The 12,129-nt window shown below is 42.3% G+C and overlaps 1 protein-coding gene across 3 annotated transcripts in view; it reads left to right on the forward strand.

Annotated features, from left to right (window-relative positions):
• Window positions 1–638: 638 nt before the first annotated feature.
• The window catches only part of SLC25A26 (solute carrier family 25 member 26), an 86,373-nt gene continuing 74,882 nt past the window's right edge, over window positions 639–12,129 (forward strand). For 2 of the 3 annotated variants that reach the window (XM_040075974.2, XM_058422172.1), the window contains exons 1-3: window positions 639–773; window positions 4,097–4,253; window positions 5,799–5,908. In XM_040075974.2, coding sequence (XP_039931908.1) covers window positions 741–773; window positions 4,097–4,253; window positions 5,799–5,908 — 300 coding nt within the window. In that variant the 5' untranslated portion in view covers window positions 639–740. Of the gene's footprint in view, window positions 774–4,096; window positions 4,254–4,810; window positions 4,901–5,798; window positions 5,909–12,129 lie in introns of those variants that run through there. The other variant, XM_040075977.1, reaches the window with a different exon arrangement.

Here is a 12,129-nt window from a genome sequence, read left to right on the forward strand (position 1 = left end):
AAACACAGAAACACTTTGGTTTCGACAGCAGACACTGTTTATTCCGCGCAGGGTGCAAGGTGAAAGTTTCCACAAACCGAGCACCCCAAGGGGTAAAATGTTACATCTGTAATACAGTAAAATTTACATGAACCCGCCTATCTAATGTTCTCCACCTGTCTAATGCATATTTATTTGGGTAATATGATCTTACGCAATGCTGGAAACGCAAAGTTTTATTGTAGAAGTTATCTGATGTAATCAGCTACGTTCTGAAAAGGTGGGAAAATTCATCCAGGAGACAGAAAATTCAGCCTGAAGACATCAACACCAATTGAGGGAAAACTCAATTTCAGGATTTCAGGACATTTTTTCCCTCAGGATGTAATTTTTTTTTTTTTTTTTTTCTTTCCCTAGGGCACGTAGAAAAACTTTGCTTTCCAAACAGATCCCACGCACCATCACGTCAGAGGCGCCAGGCAGAGTCGAAAGCGGTTATGCCGACACTGCACAGCAAACCGCTAAGCACGAGCTAATTAACGCTGGGAGCTAATTAACGCTCGGCGCTAATTGCAGCGAGCCGCCCGCAATGCGCATGCGCTGAGCCAGCGCGCAGGCGCGGTGAGAGCCGCGCCCACGTGACCGCGGGCCGGGGCCGGCAATATGGCTGCGCCCATGTGCGCACACGGGGCGTGTCCGCAGCGCCCGCTCCGGCCCCGCTGATCCCGGCCCGGGCCGCCCGCCCGGACCGCCAGCCCTGCATGGAGCCGCGGGAGTCCTGGGCGGCCTTGGCGGTGAGTGAGCGGGCTCTAAATAGCGTGTTTTACCCGGTGTGCAAGAGCCCGGGCCACAAACCGTGTAGAGGTGTATTTACAGAATGTAAATTATATATATATATAACACATATATACGTATTTATTTATACTTTCTATATACCTATCTCTCTCTCTCTCTCTCTATATATATATATATATATATTTCTCTGTGTAGAAAGCGGTGCTGGGTTGCAAATCCACAAAGCCAACACTGCGACCACCAAAACTTTTCACTATTTCTGCTCTTTACCGAATAAAAGCGTTAATGTTCGTTGGCTGCAAGTTGCATAGGTTCTCTTAGTAATTAGTATTGTATCTTCTATTGGTTAATGATTCTCTGGCTTCCCATGGTAATTAATCCACACTCTCAGTCTTTCTCTTTGGGTCGGTGGGTTTCCTGTGGTGTGCCCCTGCCAGAATTACCTTTTACCCAATCAGAGCTGATTCAGCTCAGTTGACAAGTTGTCTTCAGTAGTTTCTTCCTTTTCTTTGGGGTTCTGCCAAATGTCCTTGTGGCCCTTAAATTCTGCATCCTTTGTATCTGCTATCCATGGTACATCCTTCTCCCCAGGATTTGTTAACCTCCTTCCAGGTCTGACATTGAAACATACACAACTCTAAACTTTATCAGTTTCTCTGACAAATATTTTGGCTTTCTAACACATGGACATCATGTAGGGCTTGTTGATTACTCTCTGTTTCAACAATTAAATCTCCTTTCTTGTTGATTAGGCTTGAAAATTACAAGGCTCTAACATAAAAGAACATCCTTTCTTAGGAAAAAATTTACATATTCCACATTTTGCAGATAGCCCGCCTGAATATTGCCAAGGTGATGAGCTGAGCTGACAGGTGGCCACAGTTTGTGGCTTCAGCAGCCACTCCAGAGCCATGGGGAGCCCCGACCCTGTCTGTGAAGCATTTCCCACCCTAAAAGCTGCTTTTCCATGTGTGGTCTCAGCAAGGGGGTGAAGCCCCAGTCACCAGAGCTGGGGATCCCTTGGAAACACTCAGTGCTCTCTGTTGGTTCTGTGTGGAAAACCAGGGATGTGGTGCCTTGGGCTGATGTGGGGAAAGCTGCAGGAGAGGAGAGTTCAGCTGCCTGCCCCAAATGCTCTGAGGCAGACGGATGAGAGCAGTGAGGTCATGGCTTGATGTGTTGCAATTCGATCCCGATTTTGCTTCATCACTGTGATGGAGTTTATGGGGTCATTGAATATCCTGAGTTGGAAGGGACCCACAAGGATCATCCATTCCAGCTCCTGGCCCTGCCCAGGACATCCCAACAATCCCACCCTGTCCCTGAGAATGTTGTCCAAACTCTACGGGAGCTCAGGCAGCCTCGGGGCTGTGCCCATTGCCTGGGCAGCCTGGGCAGTGCCCAGCACCCTCTGGGGGAAGAACCTTTCGCTGATATCCAACCTAAACCCCCCTGGCACAGCTCCAGCTGTTCCCTGGGTCCTGTCACTGGTCACAGGGAGCAGATTGGAGCTGCCCCTCCACTTCTCTTGTGAGGAAGCTGCAGACCCCAGTGAGGTCTGATCCTCCTCCAGCTCCTGGTGAAGGTTCTTTTGATAACACTGCTGTTACTGACAGTGTTGTGTTCTGGGTGTCTTGTGAACCAAAAGTCATTTCTCTTTTCTGCAGTTGTTGCGAACACACAGCTATTGTCACCACTGGCAGGTGCTTGGTTAGCTACCTCATGAATTTAAATGACATTTAAGACACAGAACTTTGAGAACTTAAAGAAGCAATTAGTAACTTTTGATTTATGTTTTAACAGCTGGCTAGATAAAATCTGATTAAATCTGATCAATGCTATTTTGAGCAGATAAGGATTTTGATGAAAAGGAGTGAAGAAGAATCAATGCATTCAAAATAGCCAACTAGATTAAAAGAGTAATTAACTTATTGATTAAACCTTTAGTAGTAGATAGTGAACACCTCTCTGAATCCTCTGTTACCCTGAAAAAAATTATCGGAGTAACACACATGTGATTTGTTTTCAGGCAGAGTTAAAAAGCTCTGCAGCTGTTTCTTGTGTGCTGATCTATATGAGGCAACCTTCAAACTGTGTTTTCTGAATAGCACTGCATCTAAATAGTGTCTCATAATGGATTAATGTTAACTATTTGGTGTTCTATTTTAAATCAGTTTTTTTCTTTAATTCAGCCTTTCCCTTATGTTTTTGCAAAATTATTTTCTACAGTCAGCCATATCATGGGGTAATTAAAAAAAAAACAAAAAAAACCCACCAAAATCCCAGTCGTCTAGAAACACAGACAGTGGAATAAGATTGAGCGCTAGTTGAATCAAAATTATAGGCTTTTGTTTTATGAAATCTTTAGATGAAAACATTCCCCTTTTCTTTATGACTTTGAATACACCTTTATTTAACATGATTTCCAGTACTTTAAAGGAGTCTGCTAGAAAGGCGGAGAGAGCATGTGATGACAGGGCAAGGGGGAATGACTTCAAACTGATAGAGAGTAGGTTTAGATTAGATATTAGAGAAAAATTATTTACTGTCAGGGTGGTGAGGCCCTGGCACAGTTTGCCCAGGGAAGCTGTGGCTGCCCCTGGATCCCTGGAAGTGTTCCAGGCCAGGTTGGATGGGGCTTGGGACAACCTGGGCTAGTGGAAGGTGTCCCTGCCCATGGCAGGGGGCTGGAAATAGATCTTTAAGGTCCCTTCCAATCTAAACCTCTCAATGATTTGACCATTTTCTTTCCTACAAGCTTTTATTAAAAAAAAAAAAAAAAAAAAAAAAAAAAAAAAAAAAAAAAAAAAGAGTTTCCTTTAGGCTTTGTTGGACAAAGGCAATGAGGGAGTGCTAACACTTTAAATGAAGACATCTGCTGGAAAAATGTGAAGGTGCTTTCTAGAGCTGCCTAAGGGGGGAGCAGAATTGCTTCAGTCTTTCCCTGATTTTATCACACAACTGCTGGAGGTGTTGGTCATTCTGTGCTGTCTCTTGATAAGTGACATCCACTGTCTGGCTTTTCTGTGGAATGGGGAAGCGTTGCATTGCTTTGCTTGCACTATTCAAAACACCAAGATTGTTTTAAAAATACCTTAAAAATGGTTTAAAAGTTGTAATAGCTGTTACTTTCTTTTGTTGTAACCTCCCTGTTAGAGCTGTGGAAGCTGTTGAGTTGTGTGTAAGGCTATCGGTTTATAACCTGACCTCGGGAAGGATGCAGTCAGTGCTTTAGTTACACGTGCCTCAGTTTCTCACATAAACACCAGAGATTCACCTCTGAAAATATTAATGCACTTTTCTCCATGGTTTTGTCTTGAAGGCTGGTGGAGTTGCTGGTGTGTGTGTTGACTTGATCCTTTTTCCCCTGGATACTGTAAAAACAAGACTTCAGAGTCCTCAAGGATTTAGGAAAGCTGGTGGTTTTCGTGGCATCTATGCTGGGGTTCCTTCCACTGCAATAGGATCCTTTCCAAACGGTAAATTTTCTTTGGACTGTGCTTTGTCTTCTTTAAGTAGTAATTTATGTCACATAGAGTGTTCATGTCTGTGGCTTCCTCTCCTCTGGGTGCTTGGATTCTGTGAGTCCATGTCCAGCTGTGAAGAGCAGTTTCTAGAATTGAGCAAGACTGGAGTGAAGGCTGCTGCATGTTTGCTCTGAAAAGCATCCCTAATTCCTTGGAAGCATTCCTGGATATAAGCCTGTCCTTGCTTACAGGAGCACACAAAAGGACTTCTGGGTGCTGAGCAGGGCTTGAGTCTTTCTTGCCCTGAACACCTTTTTGTCATGACGCACTCTTTTTTGGCATTGGAAATGAATGGAACTTCAAAGTGCTTGAGCACTGCAGGTGTTTGAGTTAACCGCTCCGGGGATGCTCTGCCCATCTCCCTGAAAAAACAATGCTTAAATTGTAAAGACATCAGGAATACTTTTGAAACTAAGACGTTAAAAAATAGATACTTTTAGTCCCTGCAGAGAAAAGGCATCTGAAATTCCTGATGCCTTTGTCCATTTTGTCTTTGTAGGGAGAGATGAAAAAGCAGCAATCTGTGCTGTCGGATGTAAATGTTAGAACTTTGCTGACAAATCCACTGACACCTTCAGATGTTTGATGTCCTTCATAAGGTGATATAAAAAAATTCAGTTCTTTATCTTGGCTGCCCTGTTATCTCCTTTTGAGGTGATAAGCATCTTTTGATTAGTAGAAGGCAATTCAGATGGCCCTTCTTTACAATTAAAATCTATTCTCCCGCAAGACATGTCATTTTTTTCAGTATTTACATCTCCAAAATCTGCACTGTAGTTTTATCTTTCCAATGTATGACTGAGAACTGAAATTATCTTTAGGAAAAGAAATAACCCTTAAGGTGTAAGTGCCTTTGTAGTTGACTGTTGCAATGAATAAACACGGCTCATGTTGCTGTACTCAGTTTAGTTTTGTGCGTTTCCTGTTCACTGCAAAGAACTTTTACAAATTCTTCAGAAGCTTGGAAAAATTTTATAGAGCTTAATTCAAAATATTTAACTGACATTCAAAATATTTAACGGCTAGGGAGAAGTTATTAATAAACTGCTACTGAAACAATTTTGCACGTTGCAGGATAGCAGAATTGTATCAATTTATGCTTTTTTGGGGTTGTTTTTCTTTTCAATTAATCAACTGATTTGTTTGTTTTTCCTTTCCTCCCCTGCTCAAAAAAAGGACCATCCATTCAATTCAACCAATAGATGGTCTCTCTATCTGTGGATATGGAAGATACCAGTTTTTCAAAATGTGCTGGACATTCATGGATAATTAACACATCTTTCTGTAGCTCATTACTAAATGTGGCCTGGAGTCCTGACACCTTTGATATTAATGGGAGGTTTGCCAGGGGTAGCCAGAAGCGTAAACTTGTGAAGGAATTATTTCACAGATTCTGTTGGTACTGTTGTATTGTTTTGGTGTAAAAACATCCTGGTTTTTACTACAGCCCTGTGATGGAGGAGCAGTGCAATGATGGCATGTGTTCTTGAATTTCAGCTGCTGCCTTTTTTATCACCTATGAGAATGTGAAGTCCGTGCTGCCCCATGGATCTTCATCTTACTTGTCCCCTGCAACACACATGGTGGCTGCCTCCCTTGGGGAAGTGGTAAGAAGGAAGTTTTATCTGTTGTGTGTCCAGGGGGAGGAGAGCAAACCACTCAGTTATGGAAACTTGGGTTTGGAGTTTACATAACCATTCAGTTATGGAAACTGTTACAAATGCGATAGACCAAATTCGATAAATCAAAATTTGGAATTTTATTGAGAGACAAAATGACAGTCTCGGACAGCCACAATTAAAAGGACAGCGTCGAGCCCGGGGTCGGCGCCGGGTGAACGCGGTAACACACTCTGCCAGTCTGTTATCCCCCAAGTTCACATTTCTGGCTTGCAGCAGCCTCTTTTTATACACTGGATCGCTGAGAGAAACTTGGAATTTCGATGGTTCTTCCTCCGAGGCATCTTCATTGAACATTCATGTTCCAGTTCTAAGAGTTTGAATAGGGCGGAGGGGGAGAACAATGCCGTTAATGGCTGTGGCCAGGTGTGGTGTGGAGATGTTAATTTCAGGAAGAGACAGTCTAGATACCGATCTGATGTAATCATCTGTGTCTCCGGGCTCTCATCCCCTTTTTCTGTCGTCATTGTTCTTCTCCTGTTTCCCGGCAGAGGCATTTTTGGGTCTCCCTTTCTGTTAATTCCAATAATTTTTCTTTCGTGTCCCTCCCATGTCTTTCAGGCAAGAGAAATTCCTGTGCCTTTTCCGAGCTACTTTTCTCTGAGTTAACTCTTAACATACGGGATTAAAACAGAAACTTATCCTTAAAGAGATTGCATTACATTTTATATCTTTTAACACGAATTAACTTTAGGACATATACCACAAAACTCACAAATATCTTGTGACAGCTCTTACAACAGCCTCGTTTCTCACTGTTGGCACAGTGCCTTGGGGCTGGGTGTTGAGCTCTGAACACCCCATGCTGTTCCTGCCAGCCCTGGCCACCTCTGCTCTCCTGTTTTTGACACAGTGTGTCCTGGCACTGCACCGATAAAATAGGGTGCAGGTTGTCTCTGCAGGTCTGAGGTAAGGAAATGGGCTCTATGGAAACAAACAGGCTTTTCTGGCTCTTATGCAGCTTAAACTTAGCCAATGGCAGGGGTAGAAAAATCTGTTGTGTCTGTGGTTCCGTATTCTGCTTTTATTAACTGACTTTTTTCTTTTCTTTCCCATGGGGGCTTAGCTTAGGTGTATGTTGGTCCCAAGCTACCAGGAGTGTGGAGAAGCCATTTATTTCAGCTTGTGCCTCTCTACTACAGCAGCACAGCCTGGCTAATTCCCTTGGGAAGCAGCTCAGCTCTCTCTGCTCTCTGTGGGATCAACTTTGACACCCAAGTAATTTTTATTCTTCCATAGAAATGTTACTGATTAGATTGAATGAGATTTAGCCAGGAAACTTAATTTAACATACCAAGTACATGAAGATAGATGAATGCAGCACCTATAAGCACTCTGGTAGGGGTAGATAGAAGGTGATAGATGTAGGGCTGGGTGGGATTTGTTTGTGTTGCTGCCTCAGGTGGATTGTTAATGAGCTTGGTTAAAGCCTGTGCCATCAGGTAACTTCTAACTTAAGGCAATGCACAGAGCTTATTTCCATGAAGATTCTCTAAAGGCTGTTAGAAGTCAGCATGAGGTTGTTTACCACCAATGCACAGCCCTAAAACTCCTTGTTTGTCTGATGTGTCATGGAACAGCCGATCCAGGAGGTGTTTTGAGCTGCTCAAGTGCTATTGCAGTCAAGCAAAATGTCAATGGGGCTCGTGAAGAGGTGCCAGCACTTTGCATTAAGATGCACCAGGAGAGAAAGTTTCTTCTTCTGGACTAGGTTATTTATGGTACCCTCCCTGTGCCTATGAGGATCCTTTGAGAAAATTACAGCTGAGTAATTGAATCAGCAGTAGCCAAAGCCCAGTTTGCTATGGATGGCTCCTTTCAAAAGAATCTTTTGCCATTTGTTCCCTGTGCTGGTGGTCTGTGACCTTTACAACTCAGGCACTTGCTGTTTTTGTGTTGGGGCTGGCAGAGATGGTGCAGCACAGTGAAATGAGTTGCTCAGGGCTGTCTCACGTGCTTGGCTCTGGCTACTCCAAGGCCAGAGAAATGTATAATGGTAAGCACTGAAATGGCAGAGTGGCTTTATGGTGTGGGAGCTCTGATTCTGGCTGAACTATGATTCTGTAACAGCCATTTTCTACCTCATTTTCCTGTGTTTGTAGTTTTTCTTCTCTTCTTGGAGTTCTGGGTGTGAGGAGAGAACTAAGCTCTAAAATAACTGAGATAGATGTTTAGAGATTTGCTACAACAAATCTGTAATAAAATAGCACAAAGCAAGACCTTCTCATGTCTGTTTTACATAAAGTCTTAGCTGATCAATAGAAATATATAAACTAGTCCAAATTGCATCAGGGTAAAAGTTACATTTACAGTTTTATCGATTAGTCATTAAGTTTTAATCAGGGCATAACCCCTGGGACTATTATTTTGTCAGTAGTTTTTTTGATAATACATACTTTTCTTCCATTTTAGACTGCATGATTTAAATTGCTTTTAAATGTGAAGCATTAAGCCAAAGTCTGTCATGTTAGGATTCTTAAGGCATCTCTTTGCATTTCCACAGTCTTTTTTTACAAAACAGAGGAATTAAATTTAGAGCAAGAAAGTGTTGATGGATTTCTAGGTTTGCTGTTCCTTTACTGGTGAGTATAAATGAGTCAGGTACTTTCTTGTGCATCAATAAAATGTGAGTATGTGCAAAACTTAAACGTGTGTTTGTGCTGACTAATCTGTGTTTTGGATGTGACCTGCTAAAAATAATAAAATAGGTAAAGAGGAAGAGATACAAAGGTTGCTTTAAAATATGATAAAAATATATGTGAGAAATCGGTTAAATGGGAACTTTTAGTTTTTGTAACAGTCACTTTCCTGTATTTTTTACAGTCTCTTCTTCACAGGAGAAACAGTCCCTTGGAACTGGTTTAATCCATTTTTCCAGTTCCAGGCTGGGAGAGACAAAGCCAAGCAATAAAATGGCAGGGGTTGTAGCAGTGGCTTATTTGTTGGGGTTTTTTTGGGGTTTTTTTCTCCATTTAGGCAGGAGGAGTATAGAAAACTAATCTCATCTCCCGGAGTGAGATAAAGGAAAGTACATACAAAATCTGACCCTGTTAAGCATAATTATTTTTTCCTACAACTGAATCTCGCTGTATAGAGACTCTGAATATCAAAAACTGCTTACAAAGGCACATCCAAAACTCTAGAGGGCAGATACATGGTGTATCATCTCATCAAGGAAGGAGAAGGGTGAAGAATACATGAGTTGCCAATGGGGGAAAAGCCCTCATTATGCCACTTGTGTAACTGAAATCTGGAGATAGAAAACACATTTACTGCATTCAGGGCTTTGGAATTTTTTCATCTTGACTCTGCTTTGCCCTGTATGTTTAGTCTGCCTGTATCTTTACAGTGAGCTGCCAAAATGTGCTTGGAAAACATGATATCATAGGGGAGTGGAAAGGAAAACCAGATGTTCTGAAATTTTACTTTTAATGTTCTAAGGTGGTATAAGTAACTCCAAGAAGGAGCAGCACTTTAAAGCTCCTACCATTTTCAGTAGTAACCAGGTATGTCTTGCAGGCCCAGAATTAACTGTACAGCTCCAGATTGGTTTGTACAGATTTTTTAATGTCAGTTTAATATGAGTGTGTGTATTAATTACAAGAAACTTTGCTAAATAGAAGTCCCCCTCTGAGCCTCTCCCATCAAGCTCCTGCAAATGTGGTTTTGTGGGACAAGTTCAAGATGGTCCCAGTTTGACCAATGAGGAGTGGAGAAGTGGTTGGATTCAGCACAGCTGATTTGGATTCAGCACAGATAATTTTACATCCCAGTGGCTTTTCCATGGAGGTGAGAATAAAGTCATTTGGCTCACCTTCCAGAGAAGGGAGCTAACAACAGCCATTTCCCAGCTAATATTTAGTTATTGTTATGGTTACGATCTGAGTTTTGCAAGATATTAGTGAAAGCTCTGGGTTGTTGCCTGTGAGTTGTGGGCTCACTCTTATCTTTCTGACCTTTTGTTCTTGACTGGCTATTTTTGATGGCATGGCCTTTCTCTTTTTTTCCCCTGCTTTGCAAGACAGCAAACTACCTTGACTTTCAGAGGGGAAGTGTGGGGAAGGACCGAGGACCTTGGGGAGATGTCCTGTTCTTTTGGCAGCTGGTGGTAATGACCATGCTCAGGATCTTCACCAGCTGAAGTCATTGAGCTGCTTTTGTCCCTGTGCAAGTTTCTAGAGTACTTTAGGATTGGAGGTCTGGAGATTGGAAAAGCTCAAAAATTTGTCACTTCAGTGGGGAGAGGGGATCATGGGACTCCACAGGGCAAGGTGAGGACAGGTATTTCCAGGTGAATTCCAAGCTCACTTGGAATTCCAGTGCGTTATCACTTGAGGTACTTCTGTGATAAGAGCAAAGTGTGTGGTTCATCTATGATTAGCATCTGACCCTTCGTATTAATAACTTTGGAATTTTTTTATCTGCTGTTGGGATGTGTCAAATAGGAGAACTTCTTAATGCAGGAATTATCTTTCTGGGGAATTCATTTACCTTTCTCTACTAGTATGAACTTGTTTCTTAGGAGACGCAAGCTCAAATGCGAGCAAATTTCCAGTTTTACAAATCATGATTCTGATTTTATTTGAATTAAAAGCACATTTAAAATGTGCTTTTGATTCAAATAAAAGAGGAAAGTGTATGTTTTATTTTTTTTTATGCTTGTGTTTTTTGGGGGTTTTTTTCTGCATAGAAAGAGGCATTCTAGACATGACGGACAACACTGGTGTCTGTCCACGGATCAGCCAGTTCTTCCCTCTCCCCTGGCAGCATTGTTTGAAACTGTTAACTAGTTTCAGTTTAATAGAAGAGCAGGAATCTCCAAAAGTGTACTGGTGTGGATTCCATGAGAGTAACTGGCTAGGTCAGAGAAGAAAGTTGTTATTATTGCCTGTTCTGAGGAAAAGGCAGGAGCATGAGTCAGACAAATCCGCAGAATAATGGAATGAAAATCTCCAGCAGGGTAATTGGCCAGGGCTTTGCAGCAGGGTAAGCTCTGGAACATCAGCTTGCAGGAGCCCAATCTGACAGAGACAAGACAGCCACTCACATCAGACATGAAGTTAAGATTTTAGGTATTTCAAACTCTAAAACTTGCAATGTTGGAGGATGTGACTTTTCAGTCCAAGAGGAAAGTTGGATGGACGCTGCAGGGAGAGCTGATTTTAGTTCAGCAAAGGAGTGATAACCTACTTGTGTCTAGACTTCGGGCTAATGGCTTTGAATATTTTAGCTACCCCTTTTCTAAAACCTGAACTGATAAATGGACAAAGCTGTTCTGCATTTTGTGCTTTGCATTCTATCTCCTCTCAACCAGTGTAGTATGTTCTGGCAGATCACAGTATTTGAAGTAGTGTGCAAATGACAACCGTGTGATGGGACCTTTTCCACAATACTGAAACTTTTTTTTTCCCCTCTTTTCATTGATCATTTTAGCTGTGATTGTGTCTTTTGTGCTGTGCAAATCTGGCTGCACAGAGGCTTTGAGAAAGGGAATTCTCTGACCCTGGCAAGATGAGCCGTGGTGGGTAGTGCAACAACGTAGGTGGTCTTTTGAATTAATCGTGGTGGGGTTTGAAATATTCATAAAGTAATCTATGTGAGGTCAGGTCTGCAATACAGATGCTGTAGGATTTTTGCCAAATCCTTATGCAGAAGCAGTGGTTAGGAGATGGTTGGAAAGGTGAGACTGCTGCCTTTGAGAGGTAGTGGAGAAAGAACAGAGAGCGGCTCGAAACAGAGCAGCGGCTGAGAACTGGTTGTAAATAAAGATGAATGGAGGCATGAATCCACGAATGCTGCCAACAAATTCATCATACAATTAGAGGCTGAAACAGCAAATTAAGACCTGTCAAACACCTAGCCAGCCACCCACGCTTCTTCTCTTGCATGCTCTGTGCTAATTGGACGTAGTGCATCTTCTTTGTCATCTGCTCTCCCCACTCTGCTTTGTGTCACCTGCTCATTCCAGGGCTTAGAGAACATGCTGCTTTGCAGTGAAGCTCAATGGTTGTCATGTCTTTTGATCACAGGGGTGATACTCAGATGATTTAGAAGTATTTGTAGCTCAGAGTGTCTACAGAGGAAAGCAAATTTGGATTAAAAAGTTATATGCGAGAAAGAAGTAATTTTAAAGTGCTTCCTGGTAGGTT

The sequence above is a fragment of the Hirundo rustica genome, chromosome 12 (assembly GCF_015227805.2).
Source record: "Hirundo rustica isolate bHirRus1 chromosome 12, bHirRus1.pri.v3, whole genome shotgun sequence".
NCBI classification, from domain to species: Eukaryota; Metazoa; Chordata; class Aves; order Passeriformes; family Hirundinidae; genus Hirundo; species Hirundo rustica.